We start from the raw sequence: 21,924 nt of genomic DNA, 5'->3' as shown, positions 1-21,924 counted from the left end.
CATGTAAGGCCAATTTCTTTCTCCCCTACATACCATACGACCTCCCAGTTATCGTACGATCTCTCTCTTTGTAACACACGACCTCCACAACAAACCAATAAGACTCCGTACGACCTATCTAGTCCTTCCTGTTGCACATGGTCGATTGTACTCGAGCATTCTTCAGTCACACACTACCACAAACCCATTACTAAGGGTCAGTCGGACATTGGAACATTACAGTGGGATCAGAGCAATCCCCTTTGGGTTGAGATTCCCTTGAGATCAAGCTCCCCTTCGGATTGAGATTCCCTTCAGATTAAGTTTTCTTTCGGATCAAGTTCGCCTTCAGGTCGAGATTCCTTTCGGATCAAGATTCCCTTCGGGACGAAATCCTCTTCGAGCCAAAATTGCATTTGGGTCGAGATCGCCCTCAAGTCGAGTTCGCCTTCAAAACATTACATGTACTTGGATGTCTCACCTTTGTCTTTATTTTTTTTTTCCACTTGTTTTGGTGTAGTGATATCATCCTTGTTCAGGCCAGACTTTTCAAGAAGTTCATCCAGGACATTCTCAACACTTTTGCTGCTCTTTTCGAGGACAATAAAATTTGCAATGCTTTTGTAAGCTTTTTAGAGTCTTCATTTGTCTCCTCATTGTCTTCTTCTTCACTGGATTGATCAACAACTTGATGATCTTCAAAACTGTCTTGCTATATTTATATCACAAAATGGAGTTTCCTTATGATTAACATCCATCTGGTCATTGTTGCATAAGTCCTTTTCTCTGTCCGTGAATTTTTAATACCTTGTTCATCACATATCCCTTGATTGCTTATTCTTTCTACTTCTCTTTTCCGGAGTGTGTTAGTTCCCAAAATTGCAGATTGGAAATTCAAGAGCTTGCCACTTCTCCAATAGGATTCCACAATCAATTTTGGCCAACAAACGAGAATCACCTTGATTCCCTTGCACTTTAGGCTTTGCTACACCTAGGCAGGTAGATCTTCTTCTTGAACTTGATTACTTTTTTCTTAAGCAAATTGAAACTTTGGAGTTCTCCAATTGGCAAGGTCCTCAAACTCGATTAAAATGAAACTGAATGTTGAGTGTTTGAATTAAATGAATTGTATAAGGTTTTAACAATGGATTTGATGCTTGTAAGAAGGAAGTTATAGATTTTCTGACTTCAATCATAAAAAGACCAGTGCCTTTGCTCATTCGGGCAATAGACTCAACTTCAGTGAAGATTTTCATGTACAATTTTATAAAATTCTACCGACTTATATTATCAACAATCAAATTAATAGAGCAAATATATATGCAATCTTAAATTAGTCCAGATTGAATTTTAACTCCTTTGGCGGGGAGACAAACTGGACACAGATACAAAAACAATTTGACATTTCACTATATCTATGATGATCACATTTAAGATGCTAAATGACCTGTCCACTTATCTGGTATTTAAATTGTATATAGAATTTGAAAAATGATTATAAAGAACGAATCGACTACGGTTTAATTCTCCAAACCTTCAATAATAAACAAAAGACCTTTTATTTTATTATTAAAATAAAATATACAAATTTACATTACAAAGTCATTTTAAGCTCCTTATTCCTCCAAACAAATAATGAAATACTTTCTGTTGAGAATGATTGTTCTTTCGAATATGTCTTGTTGAATAAACTGCCACAAATGAAATAAGATTTATATCTTTCATATTAGGGATATGACTTCTCAATTCAAATCTTATATCCTTTCATGGATTAGTCACACTTCTTAAAACTTATATCCCTTCATGGATTAGTCACACTTCTTCAATTGAAACACTAACAATATTAATTGCACCCTTAGTTTATTTTGAATTGTGATAACTATTCTTTGAAATAAGATATGAATTATTGCGCCACTATGTAAGATGATTTGGCAAAGACTTGTCCTATTTCCCCTCGAAGCAGTATGTCAAGCTGCTCCCGATGCCATATACTTTGTTAATTATGTAGTGGCACGCACAAGTATAGTTTGTTGCATTGTATATGCATCATTTTCCTACACAGGATCCAGAAAATTAGTTCATTTATTGTTATTATTTCCGTCACTCCATTTGTGACGGCACATAACTTCATGTCTTACTCGATGACCCCTTCAACATGGCTTTGTTTGACCCTTATGTTTATCTCTATCATTGAGACTGCTCCTTAATCATGGCCATTTATACTTTGCCCCTTGTTTCTTATAGATGTGGATTTATCATTATTGTTATTAGTGGTGTCTGGATTGATTTGCGGGGAAGGCATCTATAGAAACCTCCTTCATAGGAACTATAGTTGCACCATTCTAGACGGCTTCCTTATTTTAGTAGGCCTCCCCAAAAAAATCGTATTCTTGATCGCTGTGTATGCTAATTCAATTTATACTTGCCGACGGCAATATTGTGTTTCTTGGGTGATGTGGAAATGACAAATCATTTGTAATTATCATAGACTCGGTTTCCATTAGTATTGGAGAATAGTGGGTGATTTGTTTTTTAAACATATCTTCTCTTCACCGTAGAGAAGAACCAAGCAAAAGATGCAGTTGTGTGTGTGTCCCGAATGTTGCCAGTAATGGCAATAAATCACTACATATTTCAATACCATTGAGATATGAAGTGTTGGCTCCTTTTGACACACTAATTCAATTTTATGCAGACTTTAGACATCGTGTTGTTCTGGAACCATTATCGAAAACTCTATCTTATGATTCTTTTGTATCAACTGTTGCGTAACACCTGATTTCAGGTGCCTCCAAATAAATGGTCCCAATATTGATTTGATACGAGTAATCAAGTTTTTGTCTTGTGCTGAAGCACTCTCAGACTTGGAGTCCTCTATGTGGATGTTTTTTTCAATTTCTCAATTTCTTTGTGATCAGTTTCAACCATCTACTACTAATCAAATGCATGCATATCAAGGTATGAGCTGAAAATTAAAATTTCAAAGTCCTTCATACAAATCAGCTGGAAGAAACAGAATAGTCCCCAAAATGAGCCGCATAATTTCTTTTGCATTTAAGCATTCAAAGATATCATGGGGTTTTAGATCACACTTTAGGCACATTGGAAATTCTGAAGCTAAATGTGTGATTGTACAAGCATGAGGTTGTGGCATCCTACTGATAGAGTTGAGACAGCATTGAAACTCTTTGGGATGGACACCGCTGATGACTCATAAGAACAGAAAACACCTTATATATATGGAGGCCCTGCTTTCAAAAATTTGGGCTCCATCAGTGACTCTTGTTGGGGACATATGTTCCTTGTGGGCATAGCGAGATTCCAGCTATCTCTGGAGGAGAAGACCAAGCATCCATGCTTAACATGATGCACGGTGAAAATTGGGTGGCTCCAGGCCCCCCAAAAATGAACACTAATTCTTTCCTCTATCAAACACACGATTCTGATTAGGCAACAACTTACTCCTTGTGATCATATTATACTTCCTTTTGATTATTTGTTTAGGATCAGAATTTTCCCTTTCTTCATCAACAAAAGTATTTGTAAATGGATAAATTTCAGGATTATTCACCTCCAACATCTGAACCCTTGCTGAATTAGATACATCATTCTCATGGACAACATTTATTGCTTTATTAACACGGTCTGACTTTTGTTCAGCCTTCGAGAAGTCATTAGGGGCACTGCGCTCTTTGCTGAATAGAGTACCCCTATGCACACAACCTAATCCATACTCCAGATGTTTCTTCTCACATGAAGCTTTTGAAAGTAACTGAATTAGTCTCTTCTCGTGTTACTTCACTTTCTTCCTCATCATCAGGTAACACCTCAATATAGTGAATCTTGCTCTTGCCAAGACAATGGTGTCCTGATCCCCAATGTTCCTTGCAAGTAAAACAAAGCTTCCTCCGGAGCTCCTAACGAGTGGCCTCATCCATCAAAGGCTTCTTTTGGGTTGGCTCCTTTTCTTTTATGTCTTGTAGGAGAGGGGGTGGTAAATGCATGTAATTCTTGAAAGAGGAAGATGTGGCCATGTCGTGTTCTTTCTTAATCTTTTCGATGAGTGTGTTGGGGTTGAACCCTTTCAACCAACCTTCTAGAGGTTCCATTAGTCCATCCATGAATAAAACAATCAATTGCTACTTCCAAATATCTGCTACCAATACGAACAACCTTTGGAATTTTGTAATGCAACTATCGACTGATCTGGATTGCTTCACTTGCACTAACTCCTTAAAATTAAGTTTTGGGTCCTTCCTGCCAAAGTGGTCTATGAGCCGTTACGTAAATTCGGCATATGAGGATACTTGATTGTGGTCAAGGGTGACCATTCCATTATGCCACCATTTGTGAGCGATTCCTTCTAAGTTAAGTGTGACAAATTGATCGCCTTATCCTCTACCTTTTGTACCAATTCCTGCAACATCTAAATGAGAAATTGGTGTTCATTCCCTCTAAGCACGATGTTGTTGAGCTGCTTTTGGCTTTCGGTTAGCTTGCTTAATAGTGCCATGACTTAAGCCATTGGATCCTGTGGTTCCCCCATTCTGTCAACAAAATGGTACTCCTAATGTACACTTGCATCCACTATCTAATAGGCTAGTAGAATCGCTAGCTCTAATACCACTATGATGTCCCTTCCGCTATACTGTCTTCTTCTTGCCCATACAACTCTTTTAAAGGGAGTTGTATGACTTATGCTGCTGCGTGTACGATCTGATAGCACTGAACAACCCCCTTACCAGTACCTTGCTTCCCGTATGGTCACTTTTCCAAGCAACAATATGAATGCTGGTACAACCAAGCATGCTACCGTATGACAATTTACAACTTCATACAATTTTTCCAACTCTTTCATACGGGCCGCATGGTCTTGTCCGTACCACACCTATATCCTCCCTTGTGAACTCCCTTGTATGGTGTTTGCAATCCCCCTCCAAATGCTCCTTGGATACCAGCGTATGGTGGAATTATCAACCTACCAATGTTGTGTGACTCTGTAGACTTTCTCTCAGACTCAAACTTGATTAACTTACTGTTGTGAAGATGAGTAAGTTGGGATATTCTTATCAAGCAAAATTTTAAAATATCACTGCAACTCTTGATTGTTTATAGTCATTTGCATATGAGTCAAAAGCATAGTTGATTAGGTATTACATTTATGCAAAATCCCCGTGAATTTTTTGTATAGTGTTGATTCTTGTAAATTTTATTGTTTTTTTGATTAGTAAGATCTAATAGAGCTTCTTGTTACAATTTATAATAATTTAATTGTCCTATGTTGTTTTGTTTTGTGTTGTCTGGCAATCGAGTACTTAAAAAACTAACAATATGTAAATCCTTTTAATAAGATAGGGGGAATGCCAATATTGGTGATTTAGATCTTGAGTGTTGTTTCACATGTCTATCTTTTTATTGGCATAAACTTGATTGATATTTTTCATTAGATATATACAAATCTCTTTGGACTATAGATTTCACTGGGCAAACATAACAAGTAATGAATAAAATTATTTCAAAAGTGATTACATTCAGAGATGTAATTATTCTTGTGTTATCTGTTATAGAATTTCTTTTTCATTCAACTGAAAGATTATCATTGTTAGGAGTGTAATAAAATTTTCTGTATTTAATTAAAATTATCACTTTAGCCCTGCTAATGAGATAATTTGTCCAAATAAATTCCAAAATAATGTTTAGATTCATTTTTGTTGAAACTCTTGCTGATATGTGTCATATTTTTGCAATTTGTATTATGATCAGGCAGATGTTGTTGATGATAGAAAACGAGCTATTGCTTTTGGGTATCTAACAGGCATGTTTTCAATTGCCCATGTTATAGGGAATCTACTAGCATGGCTTCTCTCTGAAGATTACATTTTTCAGGCAGGTTCGTAAGGATTCTGGTTTCCATATACGTAAAGCCGCAACTATGCACTAGCCTAACTCATTTATAGTTAAAATCTCAGGTTGCAACTGTTCTCTTGGTGATTTCTGGAATCTATGCAAAGCTCTTTATTGTGGAGTCAATTAACACTGGTCTAAATGAATACCAGCAAAGGTCATTATCACCTTGGTGTAAGACTATCCTCTTCCAAAGATGGAAGTCGATAAAAGAAACTATAATAATTTCTTCAAGGTCAGTTTTTAAAATATCATTCTATACAATTTTCTCTATATCTAGGTTCTTTGGATTGATATGTATAAATTTACCTCATTCTACATTTGCATTCTCTCAATGGTAAGGTTTTTTTCCATTTATTCTAATGTTTGCAGAAAGACGAGTTCTAATACTCTTTTAACAATCTAGGGTCTAGGTCAATGTGTATAAATTGTTCAATATATATATCAATTCAATTCGTTTCTTGTTTTCAAGAATAACACATTTTCTAATTCTTGGCTTTTGTAATCATACCTTAATGTAATTTTGTACCTCACGACTTTTGAACAAAATGATTTATTCCCTCATTGAAAAATGTTATAAATACATGTGTAACATTGTTATTTGAAATGTTCAACAGTGGAATCTTAAGGCACATTATATGTGTTGCCTTTTTTTATGAACTTGGCATATCAGGGATCGACAACGTCTTGATGGTATGCTTACCATCTTGTCATTCATTTACTTGTTGATATTTTGCACCATGATTCTATTATCAATTATAATGATTAAGGCCTTTTATGATTGTCATACTTCTAATGTACAACTAGGATTAAAGATCATTTCATAGTTGTAAACTTTATCATAGTTTTTTCTAGGAAAATTTAAAAATATACTTTTTTTATTTTAGGATAATCCTAAAGGCATCTAGGATCAAATTATTTTGGAGCCAATAAGATTAGTGAGATACATATGCCTGGAGACATTTACTTATCACATTAAGGAGAAAATTTGAGAATGCAAAATTCATATTCCATGAAAAGTGAAAACTCAAAAAAAACAAGTCAACACCATTTATATGTATTAATAACTTAACTCATCAAGAAAATTTAAGCTAACATCATTAATTTTTTTCGCCATCTACTTGCACCTCTTAAAAGGAGCCTAAGATTTTTGTAATCAAAGTAGGTGGTTAGAGAAAGACAAACGCATCAATTAAGAGCAAAGATTGATTACTATGGATTGAAATGCAAAAAATCTTTAAGATAAAAGATATCTACATTTCTCACTTAAGCTTTGTCACTAGTATATTCCTTTGAGTTCTCTTGTGTTAGTCAAGCTGAATTGTAAAACTTGCACTATCATGACCAAGTAACCTTAAAAGATAAAAATGCATCATACAACCTGTTTTGTTGTCATTTTGTAAGTCATTGTGACCACAACTTAGAAAATTGAAGATATTTTTACAACTGACATGTTTTAAGGATCAATTGCAAACCAGCCACAACATGTGAAACAAAGTCTCTCCTACTTCTCAAGGAGGGCTCCCCCCTCTCATTGCTACTAGAATTAACAAAACACTTAACTATTTATTTACAATAAGATAAATCAGGTTAGGGCATTCATCCTATTCTCTTATTTCAGAATAGATGTTACTATTGCAATACAATCTTAAAGCAATTGTGTATTTCTCTTACAAAGCATCTGTTGGAGCAATAATTCCAATAAACAAAAAATTGGATGCAATAATAATCTTTAGCCTACCATCTTTTTTTGTGTTACCAAGAAACTCACAAAGGCTCAAAGTCTATCCATGGCTCCTTATGAGATTTTGAGATTAAGAATGAAGCGCATGTCCAACTCATAGTCTCCAACATATGCTTCACCTTGTGTGCAGAAACGAAGAAAACAAAGCACAACAAATTCTGCAAGCTATTCCCTTCTTTGAGTGTCCTATGTTAATTTGAGATTTGATAAACAGCCCAAAATATCCAAGATCAAACTTGAAAATAAATTATAACTCTGAAAACAATATGCAGCTACAAGATGCATGATTAATAATATCATGCATCTCGCACTGCATGATGTCTGAAATGTTTAGCTTTGGTAAAAGCATCTCGCACCAAAATTTGAATCTGCATCATAGATTGTTCTGTATCGATGGCATCGATAAATCACCTGCTTGAAATCAGTCTTGAAAGCTGTCTATGCTCTGAGTCCTTTTTTTCACCTCCTCGCATAAGCTTATATAGAAAGTAAGATGACTGTTCTCTTGTAAATAGGGTCTTTAAATCCCATTACAAGTCATTTTGAAAAGCACTTGCCACCGACAAATAGGTTTTTCGAGTCCGTTTATAGCTTTGAAAAAGATTCAAAATCTGCTTAGGAAATGCTTGTAGGTGGGCTTTTTAGCTTGCATTACATAATGGGGGAAAAACTTTTTTCTTTTTATGGAAGACAAGTCTATGGACAAGGCTTTTAATCCTGTCCGCAAGTGAAGGAAAAACACATACTCGAGCTTTTTCATTGTGGGGAGAACTTGCATTACAACATTGGGAAGAACTTTCACATTATTTCTAATGGATGAACTTGTGCCCTTAAAGAGATCAAGTTTATGTGAGAAGAATTTTTCTTCTAATGTCAAAAATTTATGCACAAATTTGATCTGGAAATGCAAGCGAGACATTAAGAATGAAGGAAGGAATGCTGATCTTGAAAGAAATCTTTAAAAATTACCACAGGTCTCGAAATGTTCCTTGACAAATGGAAGAGTTAGAAAACTGAAATTCTTGATTATAGCAATTCCAAAGACTCATTCAACCTCAAAAAAATACGATTTTTCCTTGAAGATGTGTAATGTTCCCCAATGACACACTTGAGGTTTCTTGAGGAAAGACACTAGTAGGAAGTGCCTGAGGGAAAGTACCCGAGGGAGGGAAGCACCCTAGGGAGAGTACCTAAGGGAAACACCCGAGGGAAAGTATCTGAGGGAGAGCACTCGAGGGAAAGTGCCCTAGGGAAAGTTTCGAGGGAAAGTACTTGAGGGAATGTACCCAAGGGAAAAGTGCCTGATGGAAAGTGCTGGTGCCATGGTGTTGTTTGAGGAATGTGCCAAAAGGAGTGAGCTGGAGATGCCGAGGGAAGGATATATAATCCACTGAATACACCAAATAATAGTCAAACACCGAAGTGTACATAAAAAAAGAGATAACAATTTATTGCCAAAACCTCAAAATATTATATTTGCAAAAGAAAGATGGCACTCCAAATGTGCCAAGATCGAAGCAAAGTAATGCAAGACGGAATGCGGTGAGGGTTGAATCCCACAGGAACTGGACTAGCCAAGTAGGGAAGCTCTTTCACTTTTGAAATGGCGAACAATACATAATTTCAACAGGAATTTTGCAGTACAAAGAAATGGTCCAAACCACATACTAACAACTTCCTACATGCTGCACATAAATACCCCTTTGGAGAAAACTCCTAAGAGTTTACAACAAATGCCGACATGGCAAATACCAATGGATAATTAATAAAAATTGGGCCCCTTTATTAAATAATTAAAGGTCCAAATAATATTATTTAAATTTTGGGACTGTTAATTATTAAATTGGGGACATTACAAATCCTCGCCGCCCAAAGATTTCTTGTCCTCAAGAAATCCACAAACTCTAGGATCCCAAATCATGCGTCGACGTAGATAACTATATCTGCTTGAAATTCCATGCTTCTTCAGGATCACATGAGTATAATTGAATTCAATTGAGATGAGTAGACCACCACCAAACTTCCACTGTGCCACTCTGATATAAAGAATGCTATATCCAAAACTACCAGGATCCCATAGAAGCCAATCATAAAACAAATCAGGGCTCCAATCCAAAACCTTCATGGGATCACGCATACCAATCTCCTTTGTAGTCTCATCAGTCAGGTGGATCTTGCCACTTCCATGAGGATGGTCTCTAATCAACATGAATCCAAGCGCATCACACTCCACCACCATCACTATATGCATATTTGTCGGCACTACTATCATACCAGTGAAGAGCCACTCCACCATCATCACCGTACCCATATTTTTTGGCACTACCATCATACTATTGAAGAGTGACTCTAGTTTCTGCTACTTGATTCTAATAGAAACATCCCTGTCAAATTTCTATTGTGCTACATTGTCATGTCCGGAGTCACCAGGATCTTGAAGAAGCCAATCATAGACTACATCGATGGCTAGATCCATAGTCTTCATGTAATCATCAATATCCTTAGGGACCTCATAGCTCATGTAGATCCTATGAGGAAGCCCTTCACATGGAAAAATTGCAATCATGCATGACTTAGGCACAAGTGAAGGATAAATTCCATATTCAAGCAACTGTGGTTGCTCCTGCAGGGAATCATCAGTAGCACTTCTATGAAGTTGAAGTTGTTGGTAGAGAATTTGCATCAAGTTGATTGACGAGTGTTGATTTGATGAAATTAGTGTAGGCATCTTCTTCACCATTTGTGACATTGTGAAGTTTCAAGTGCTCTCCACTTGTAGGCATAGCAACAGATTCTTGCGAATCCTCATGTGACTCTTCATTTTCCTCTTGTTCCTATATGACTTCATCCTATAGCCACTTATCGATCTCTCGCTTTAGACCATTGTTGAAGAGTTTATTGTGTTGAGATTGTTGGTTCTCGAAACCAGAGATTGAAATTCTACGAGCCTTGCCTGCTCAATGCTGTGATATCAACCGGTTAAGGCCAACTTGACGGAATTGAGCAATGCGGTCCGAGTTCCCTGCACTTCTGGCTCTGGAAAACCAAGGTGGGTGTATCTAATCCCGGACAACAACCTTAAATCCAAGATGCTCAAAGCAGATTGGTTAGAGCGTGAATATAATGAAAGTTTCCCAAAACGATAAGTGTTATAGAAAACTTCAACCTTGCGATTTATGAGAATAGAACAAAGTAAATGATTGTATAAATGTGATAATGTTTTAAATAAAGAATAATTATAGATTAATGCAACAAATGAATATATTAAGTCCTCAAAAAAAAGAAATGAAACTATTTGCCAACATATGGATTATGAATCAAGAGTAAAAGACCAGTGTTGCTTAATTAAATGGGCAATCAGAGTCAATATTATTAGTTGAAACGTACAACTTTATAAAATTCAATATATTCAAACTATAAACAATTTTAACAATTCAAACGCGACGGATCAATTATATAAACGCAATTTTAAAGTAGTCTAGAATGCACTTTAACTCTTGTGATATGGAGACAAACTAGACATAAATATTGAAATAATTAAATATTTTACAATATTTATGTTTATCAAATTTAAAATGCAATAATGACCTAGTCCACTTATCCGAATATTAAAATATTTATAGAAAATAAATAAAATATTTATAAAGGACACAACTTAATAATAGTTTAAAACTCTAATGCAAATGAATTAAAATAAATATTTCTTGCTGATCTAGAAATAAAATTATACTGGAGACACTCCTTACAAATGATCCATCCAATACAGTTTGACTCCAGAATCACACAAAAAATCATTTGATAATCCACCATCCACAGGCTTAGTTCAAAAAAAATATCATTTCTTTACCGATGAAAAAATAAATTATATCAAAGTGCATATATATAACTTGGGTATACATTTTTAAGGAAAAATATGAATTGTCTATTGTTTGACTTTACATCATATATTTATAAACAATCTAAGGGTGTCAGTTGCTTTGTGCATACATCGCCTCCTTTCACAATAACTAATCAACTTTGCTAATTCAATAGTATTTTATATTTGATAAACCCTTTGTTGCATTAAATAATTTGATATGGGTATAATTTTAGCAAGTTTGGTAATCTCGTGAGGTTTAGAATATGCCTGAAATGCTTCCCGTGTAATGCATGAATATCTCTACTGCTGCAAGCAAGACTTCGTATGCACAACAGTTCACGTTCCTTCAACAATGATGATCATTGCTGGCTCCTTTACATGAGTAAATCTTCATACCTGCGTAAAAAAATAAAAATTATCAGATAGGAAACAAAACATGAATTATTGGTTTCATCTCCATCTTCTCTCGCAAAAGGTCATATTATGACCATATTCAATTATTGTTACTTCCGTAAACTTCATATTCTGAATTTGTATGGGCTCCTTTACGGTTGAAACATGTATGTAATATGGTTTGTTTCCTGGCACGCATCCTTCGTCTTATGCTTTGACTCACTCACTTATGCAATACGCTTTTGAACATTAGATTTAAATGCCCCCAAAAAAAGTCGCTTCTGGAAGAGATTCTGTTCATGGTTCCTAGTGATTTCTTTTATAAACATCAAGTTTAACAATATATCCTTTCTAATGTTATTGTTTGGCACATTGACGCTGACTGTAGAATTGGCATACCTATTGAAGGTCATCGTCATTGGTGCTGCTTGTGTTGGATGAGAAGCAGGGTCCAAAATCTTCATGTGAATGTCTGCAATTCAGACTTTCCCGATATATCAATCCTTATACCTTCATCGCAGGTCCTTCGTTATGATTAAAATTGCATTAGTGTACATTGTTATTCCTTTTATAGTAAATGCAATTTCAAAGGTGCTGCTGTATGATATTTTCGTGACTTATCAAAAGGTGTTACAAACAATATTTTGGGAACTTGGATGAAGCTCATGCATTCTTCACAGGCTTGTCCCTAGTTTCCTTACTGGAAATACTGCCATTGTTTGGACTTTTCTTATATGCATATATACTTGGCCCAATATTGCTGTTCTGTCGTTTGCATACCATTCAAAACCCCTGTTATATTAATCCTTGAACCATTGTTAATCTTTCAAAAACATGTTGTAAGATGTCATAGAGCACTGCAGACTTTACCTGGTCGAATGTCCATGCATTTTAATACATAATTTTCGTATGTAATATAACCTTTGAGCTGGCTACTGTTGATGTATCTTGCTACCTATGATCATAATTTGTCTGCTCTTTTGTTCGACATAGTCAATCACGTGGTTTATCAAACATTGTCTCAATATTCAATGACCCATGTATCTGAATGAAATACCAGTGATCTGTATTTAGAGTGCCAAATGTTCTGTCTGTATTGACAAATGCTCCTTGGTTATCAAAGAACAGTTTTGAAATTATCATGCTCCTTAGGTCTGTACATATTTGTATGGAGTGGAAACATGGTATGAGAAGACCTCATTATCAATCCATTCCCAAGAAGAAGAACTATGTTTTTGTCCAACTCTTTTATCTATCTGCTGAAGGTTTGTATCCATTTCTCTTATAATAATTCAATGAACTTGTTACTTTTGGGTTCAAGAGAATAAACTTACTTTTGAAAGCATTAAGTTTCACAGACATCCTTTTACTATGCTGAAACAAATAGAATCCTGAATTGATTGGTTTATCTTCTAACTTGAAATATTTGGACAATATTTCACAAATGGAGGCTTAAAAATTAGAGCTCCATTAGTGGCTCTTGTTGGGGACATATGCCCCTTGTAGGCATCATAGGCATCTCAGCGATCTCTGGAGGCGCAGACCAAGCATCTATGCTTAACATGGTGCACGGTGAAATTGGGTGGCCCTAGGCCTCCCAAAAATAAACTCTGCCTCTTCACTTTGCCAAACACTCGATTTTGATCATGTAACACTTTGAACCCTGCTGAATTAGATGCACCATGTTGTTCCTTAATAAAATCTGCCCCGTTAGAAAATAAAAAAAATCATCACATGACATATGCATCTCCTGTTCAAGATTAGAATTTACATTTGCCTTACCAATAGGATCATTTGAGAGAAAATAAATTTCATCATCATTTAATCCAAACATCTGATCTCTTACTTTATTGATTTGATTAGTATACATAAAAGAAAAATTCTCAAAAGAAAGATGGTGAAAACTTGAAAGCAATTCTTTAAGCATATTATTAACAAATGTTATCACAGAGTCTTTAGGGATACTTACCTTGGTATGCTGCTCATACTTCTTACTTGTATCACATGCATCACTTTTATGAACAATACTTATTGATTGTGCTTCCTCAATGCAATCCTTGGTATTTGGCTTTTGTTTTGCTGTTGAGAAATCATTAAGTGTGTTGTGATCTTTGCTGATTGGAGGATACCCATGCAGTTGATTTGTTATACCAATATCTAGATTAACTTTCTCTTCTTGGACATCTTCTAGCACACAATTTTCTTGATCTTTATACTCCAAATGCTGATTTTTCTCCTCGTTGTACTTGTCTGAATATACCTGGTATAATTCCCGATCATAGGATGGGCTGAAAAGTATCTCACCTTTTGACTGCTTGTCATAAGTTGTGTCAACTTCAAAATCCTCATTAGGTATGCTATCTTCATCATAGTGCTGATAGGCTTGATTGCATAAAGGATCCTCTTCAAGAAATGAATTTAAGAATATAGAAATCTTGAGAACATCTTTATGAGAACGTTCATCTGAAACCTCTTCATATTCATATGTTGTCTCAGATACACTTTCTTCTTCTTCCTGAATGTTAACATTCTCCTCAAGAAATGTATAAGAGCTATATTCTTCATTCCCTTTTGCCAGTCCATCATATATAGGATCTGAAAATTCTTCGAAATTGTATCCAAATAGATCACTTTCTGTACTTAGACCACAATGCACATCTTTAACAAACATGTCATCCTCTTGAGAAGTGTATGTTCCTTCTAGTTTATTGGTCTCCTCCTCATGAAAGTGATATGCATTTGACAAGAAGATTGAATTTTCTTGTTCATCGAATGTTTCATACAACACATCTATTGTCTCATTAATCTAATTTTCTTTGTGTACGGGAAGAAAAATTTGACCACCCTTTTCAACATACTTTTGATATTCCATGTCTAATAGAGTCAAAATCTTATCCACACAGAGAGAATCCTCTTCATTATTTCCACGATCTTCACAGTCTAATTCCTTACCGGTCTCATCATAATCAGATTCTTCTTCGATTTCTTCTACATTTGAATCTGAAACGTCATTATGTTCTTGTATTACTTTAGTATCTTTTGCTTCATCTTTAATAGCTTGATCCCATATCTGAAGAAGAAGCTTCAGGATCCTTTGGTGAGATTTTCAACTTGACAATTTTGTTCAGAAATTCCTTGGAAGGAGGCTTGAAGTTTGATGGTATCTTATGGTAAGTGTTTAGTATCCTCAAAAAGAAATGTGTTGAAGTCTCGCCTTCATATCTTTCTATATTGAAAAAGGCATCAAGTAGAGACATGTCAGGATCCTCTTCCATGTTGCAGCTCTAATCTTCATATTGTTCATAACACATCTCTTCTTCATGGCTTGCATCATCAAATTTAGATAGGAACCATCCTTCAAATTCTTTCCAATATGAGATACATTGTGTGGGTAATGATTCCTACACTTGTCTTGCATTGTCTTTCAATGTTTTGGCAAACAACTTCATCACTTGATCTTCCGAACAAATCTCATAATCTTCTATAAATGTGTAGAAAGATCCAAATGTCGAATTGCCGATTCATCCCATTCTCATGGAACTTTGGTACCAGTTGTGAAAGCTTCGGAGATAACTTGCTAGGTTCATAATCAAAATGTAATGTCCCCTTTTTGACAGGCACCAACGACTTATTTTATTTTAGCCTTTATTTTCCTCAGAGGCTAAAAAGGAAGAAATAAGGGGGAAAAGATATATTAAATTAATTACTTATAAGGTTACTAAACAATGAAATATTAAAAAGTAACTTTATATTTAATTGATTTAATATTAAAGTGACTAACATAATAAAATATCAAAAAGTCACTTAAAAGAATAAAGTGCTGGATTCCTCTAGAAGCTTCTTGGAGTTGCTTGTGAAATCTTTATAAGGAGCCTTTGGGGGGTCATTTTACACATCTTGAGTTGGATATTCATCTATTGTGCTGAGAGCCTTAGTGTTTGCATACTTGCTTGAGGGTTTGAAGACTCTAAGGTGCCAATTTCGGTTGTGAGATATCAACCCTAGTTGGGAGTGGAGGAATTGGTATTTAGCCAATTCATTTGTGATTAATTGGGAGATAATATTCAGTGATTTTTGTTCAGCCCGTGCATCTAATTTTTGACATCAGTTGGCAAGGAGAAAGTATTAAGTTTTTGCAGCGGATCCGAAAAAGCAAAGCGAAAAAGCAGTCCAAAAAAGCAGATCCGAAAAAGCAGTCCGAAAAAGCAAAGCGAAAAAGCAGAGCCGAAAAAGCAAATCCGAAAAAGTAGTTCGAAAAAGCAAATCCGAAAAAAGCAAAGCCAAAAAGCATGTCATCTCAGCTACTTATTCCAGGTTCTTTTGGTATTTACATTTGGCAATTGTAGATGGATACATTTGACAAGTAATATATGTCTTTTTGTTACCAAAGTATTCAGTCATTGTGAACATTGAAGTATTGAAGGGAAATCAACTTAATTTAGCTGTTCAGTTTGTATGCCAAATGTTTGTTAAAACGTCTCATTGCATAGTCATAGGATGCATACGAAGTGTTTGTGAAAATACCTCTTGGCTATAGGTGTGCATTTTACATCAGAATTTCATGTACTTGCATTTGGAAAATAATAAAAAGAAGTTGCATATCACTTTGATTTCCAATTAGTTATTTTGCAATCATTTGTATTCATCAATATCATTGGCATTCAAAAATATAGCAAAACAACAAACATCAGCAAACTGAGGCTGCAAGGGAAGTGTTTGACAAAATTCCTAAGGCAGAAAAACAGGGATAAAACTTCAAAAATTGTCAAGGCACTTTGGACAAAATTGCTGAAATCCAATGGCCTGATGCCAACTGGAACAAAAGGCTTTCTTTCAAAAGATCCATACATTTGAAAGACCATCTACCATTTCTTTCTGAGTCCTCTCCCTCAGCAGAGTCATTGATGATCCGGGCACTCCTTTTGTTAAAGTACCAATCAAAATATAATAGATTCGCCACCTCCAAATGGAGGAAATAAATAATCTTTAAGAATTTGAGTTCTTCCTTCCAATAGAGTATACTTTACTAAAGATCGAATCTGCAGAAAAAGCTTAAAGAAAAACATACAATGCTTCTACAATATCGAATCTTCATAAAGCAATTTAAGATTTATAAAATAATTCTTAGAGATTGAATTTTAAGGAAATTAAATGCATTGTAAAAAACTTATCAATTTCAGAATTTCAAATATATCAAAATATTTTAACAAATTAAATAGAATCTAACTCTTAGTACTCTACAATTAGAAACTCTTAGGGTTTATTTTGCAACGATCCCCAGTAGAGTCGCCAATCTGTTGGTTCCCAAAATCGCAAATTGAAATCCTATGAGCCTTGCCTACTTGATGCTGGGATATCAACCGGTTTAGGCCAACTTGATAGAATGGAACAATGCGGTATGAGTTCCCTGCACTTTTGGCTTTGCAAAACTAAGGCGAGTGTACCTAATCCTGGACAACCTTAAATTCAAGATGCTCAAAGCAGATTGGTTAGAACGCGAATATAATAAAAGTTTCCCAAAATGGCAAGTTTTATAGAAAACTGCAACCTTGCGATTTATGAGAATAGAACAAAGTAAATGATTTTATAAATGTGATAATGTTTTAAATAAAAAATAATTATAGATTAATGCAACAGATGAATATATTAATTCCTCAAAGGAATGAAATGAAACAATTGCTAGCATATGGATTATGAATCAAGAGTAAAAGAGCAATGCTTAATTAAATGGGCAATCAGAGTCAATATTATTAGTTGAAACGTACAACTTTATAAAAATCAATATATTCAAACTATAAACAATTTTAACAATTCAGACACGACAGATCAATTATATAAACACAATTTTAAACTAGTCTAGAATGCGCTTTAACTCTTGTGATATGGACACAAACTAGACATTAATATAGAAATAATTAAATATTTTACAATATTTATGTTTATCAAATTTAAAATGCAACAATGACCCAGTCCACTTATCCGAATATTAAAATATTTATAGAAAATAAATAAAATATTTATAAAGGACACAACTCAATAATAATTTAAAACTTTAATGCAAATAAATTAAAATAAATATTTCTTACTGATCCGGAAATAAAATTGCACTAGAGACACTCCTCACGGATGATCCATCCAATACAGTTTGACTCCAGAATCGCACAAGAAGTCATTCGATAATCCACCGTCCACAAGCTTAGTTCAAAAAATCATTTCTTTATCGATGAAAAAATAAATTATATCAGGCTTGGGCTGATTACCTATCAATTTTTTTTTTTTTGAAATATTAGAATGCATATATATAACTTGGTTATAAATTTTTTTAGGAAAAATATGAATTGTCTATTGTTTGACTTTACATCATATATTTATAAACAATCTGAGGGTGTTAGTTGCTTTGTCCATACATTGCCTCCTTTCACAATAACTAATCAACTATGCTAATTCAATAGTATTTTATATTTGATAACCCCTTTGTTGCATTAAATAATTTGATATGGGTATAATTTTAGCAAGTCTGGTAATCTCACGAGCGTTAGAATACGCCTGAAATGCTTCCTGTGTATTGCATGAATATCTCTACTGCTGCAAGCAAGACTTCGTATGCACAGTGGTTCACGTTCCTTCAACAATGATGATCATTGCCGGCTCCTTTGCATGAGTAAATCTTCATACCTGTGTAAAAAATAAAATATTAACAGATACGAAACAAAACATGAATTGTTGGTTTTGTCTCCATCTTCTCCCGCAGAAGGTCATATTATGACCATATTCAATTATTGTTACTTACATAAACTTCATATTCTGAATCCCTGTGGGCATCTTTGCGGTTGAAACATGGATGTAATATGGTTTGTTTCCTGGCACGCATCCTTCGTCTTATGCTTTGACTCACTCTCTTATGCGATATGCTTTTGAATATAAGATTTAAATACCCCAAAAAAAAGGTGCTTCCGGAAGAGATTCCATTCATGGTTCCTAGTGATTTCTTTTATAAACATCAATTTTAACAATATATCCATTCTAATGTTATTGTCTGGCACACTTATGCTGACTGTAGAATTCGCATACTTATTGAAGGTCATTGTCATCACTGCTGCTTGTGTTGGATGAGAAGCGGGGTAGAGACTCTTCACGTGAATATCTGCAATTTAGACTTTCCCGATATATCAATCCTTATACCTTCATCACAGGTCCTTCTTTATGATTAAAATTGCATCACTGTACATTGTTATTCCTTTTATAGTAAATGCAATTTCAAAGGTGCTGCTGTCTGATATTTTTGTGACTTATCAAAAGGTGTTACAAACAATATTTTGGGAACTCGGATGAAGCTCATTCATTCTTCACAGGCTTCTCCCTAGTTTCCTTACTGAAAATACTGCCATTGTTTGGACTTTGCTTATATGCATATATACTTGGCCCAGTATTTCTATTCTGTCGTTTGCATTCCATTCAAAACCTCTGTTATATTAATGCTTAAACCATTGTTAATCTTTCAAAAACATGTTGTAAGATGTCACAAAACATGCAGACTTTACTTGGTTGAATGTGCATGCCTTTTAATACATAAACTTTGTATTTAATATAACCTTTGAGCTGGCTACTGTTGATGTATCTTGCTACCAATAATCATAATTTATCTGCTCTTTTCTTCCATACACTCGTTCATGTGGTTTATCAAACATTGTCTCAATATTCAATGACTCATACATCTGAATGAAATACTAGTGATCTATATTTAGAGTGCCAAATATTCTGTCTGTATTGACAAATGGTCCTTGGTAATCAAAGAACAATTTTGAAATTATCATGCTCCTTAGATCTGTACATATTTGTATGAAGTGGAAACATAGTATGAGAAGACCTCATTACCAATCCATTCCCAGAAGAAGAACTAGAGTTTTGTCCAACTCTTTTATCTATTTGCTGAAGGTTTGTATCCATTTCTCTAATAATAATTCAATGAACTTGTTACTTTTGGGTTCAAGAGAAAGAACTGACTTTTGAAAGCTTTAAGTTTCACCAACATCCTTTTACTATGTTGAAACAAATAGAATCATGAATTGATTGGTTTGTCATCTAGCTTGAAATATTTGGACAATGTTTCATAAGTGGAGGCCTAAAAATTTGAACTCCATCAGAGATGATGCATGCTTCATTTGCAATTCTAGATAATCCTTCAGATATATGTCTCTCCCCCATCCACTAGTCACCCACACTTGCTTGATTTTCTTCAACATTTCGACCAATGTGGGAGTTTGCATTTCCTGTTACTCTACCCTAGGAATGCATGTTGTCATTGATGTCGTCGTGCATGTCAAGAGGTTGAGTGTTTCTTTTGCCCGCTCGTGGAGCCTTTGTTGACTGCTTCTTAGCTCTTTTGGCACATCAACCAACCCATCACTTGGTGCCATGATTTGAACTCAATACCCGACAGGCTGACAAGATTAGTAGCTCTGATACCATTGTAATGTTCCCCAGCAACCCAGCCAAGTTTTCTCAAGGGAAGACACTCGTAGGAAGTACCTGAGGGAAAGTATCCAAGGGAAAGCACTTGAAGGAAAGTGTCTAATGGAAAGTATCTGAGGGAGAGCACTTGAGGGAAAGTAACTAAGGGAAAGCACCTAAGGGAAAAACTTGAGGGAAAGTATCCAAGGTAGAGCACTTGAGGGAAAGTACCTTAGGGAAACGCTTGAGGGAAACACTCAAGGAAAAGTGTTTGAGAGAAAGTACTCGAGGGAATGTTTCGAGGGAAAGTACCTGAGGGAAACACCTAAGGGAAAAGTGCCCGAGGGAAAGTTCTGATGGCATGGTATTGTTTGAGGAATGTACCAAAGGGAGTGAGATGGAGATGCCAAGGGGAAGATAGAATCCACTAAATACACCAAATAATAGTCAGACACAGAAACGTATGTCAACTCAGATATATAACAATTTATTGCCAAAACCTCGAAATATTATATTTGTAAAAATAAGTTGGATCTCTAGATGCGCCAGATTCGAAGCAAAGTAATACAAGACAGAATAGGGTGAGAGTTGAATCCCACCAAAATTGGAATAGCCAAGTAGGGAAGATCTTCCACTTCCGAAATGACGAACAATACAAAATTCCAATAGGAATTTTTGTAGTACAAAGAAATAATCCAAATCAAATAGTAACAACTTCCTACATGCCGCACATAAATACCCCTCGGAGAAAACCTTGAGGGTTTACAAAGAATGCCGACTACCAACAGATAATTAATAAAAATTGGTTCCTGTTATAAAATAATTAAAAGTCCACATAACATTATTTAAAGTTTGGGACTGTTAATTATTTAAAGCATTTTATTAAAATTGGGGACATCACAAGATGCTCGCATAGTGTAATGCAAGTTGAAAACGATGCTTATAGAGGATGAATACATTTTTAATTGAAGAAAACAAGATGCAAATTCTGTCTTCTTTTTAGCAGGATTCTATATTGGAGCTGCACGTTTTACATCTGCACTTGTCTCAATAAGATCATATTTTTGCCCTAGACAGGCTTTGAAGAAGACGTTGCAAGTTCAAGACTGTATTCTCTATAAAAAACCAGTCACTGTTTACCCTATACGGGCTTTATGGAAGATATTACAAGCTTAAAATGCCTTGTGGATAAGTAATGATGAGATTTAAAACACCAAGTGCGTATATAAAGCAACTTTGCAAGGCCATTACATTTGAAATGAGCTTTGCTTCTTCTAAATATAGATGCAATGTTATTAAAAATTGCCACTTGTGGCTTTGGACAGGCTTCTCACATTTGTTTGCATTCAAAGAAATCATAAAACGCACTCCTATAGCCAAGGATGTTAGCCGATTGGATGGTTCCGGCGGTATTTTGTATTCTGTAGCCGACGGTCCGGCGGTGTTCCTGTAGCTGACGGTCCGGCGGTTTTTCGGTATTCCGTAGCCGACGGTCCGACGGTAAATAGTTTGTAACGGATAGAATAATGGTGGCCGACGGACTCCTTCGGGAAGGTTCGACAGTAGTATTTATATCCCGTCTTGGATCATTGTA

General features: G+C 35.2%; 1 protein-coding gene across 1 annotated transcript in view; it reads left to right on the top strand.

Annotated features, from left to right (window-relative positions):
- Positions 1–21,924, top strand: part of LOC149529867 (uncharacterized) — a 354,140-nt gene that overhangs the window by 67,153 nt on the left and 265,063 nt on the right. The window contains exons 4-6 of the mRNA XM_089809266.1: positions 5,743–5,865; positions 5,949–6,118; positions 6,501–6,576. Of these exons, the coding sequence (XP_089665392.1) occupies positions 5,743–5,865; positions 5,949–6,118; positions 6,501–6,576 (369 nt within the window). The remainder of the gene's footprint in view (positions 1–5,742; positions 5,866–5,948; positions 6,119–6,500; positions 6,577–21,924) is intronic.

Source organism: Cupressus sempervirens, chromosome 11, assembly GCF_028749045.1.
Source record: "Cupressus sempervirens isolate cs-2001-9-10 chromosome 11, ASM2874904v1, whole genome shotgun sequence".
NCBI classification, from domain to species: Eukaryota; Viridiplantae; Streptophyta; class Pinopsida; order Cupressales; family Cupressaceae; genus Cupressus; species Cupressus sempervirens.
The sequence above is the reverse complement of the archived record's forward strand: the minus strand, read 5'-3'. Positions and strand labels throughout refer to the sequence as shown.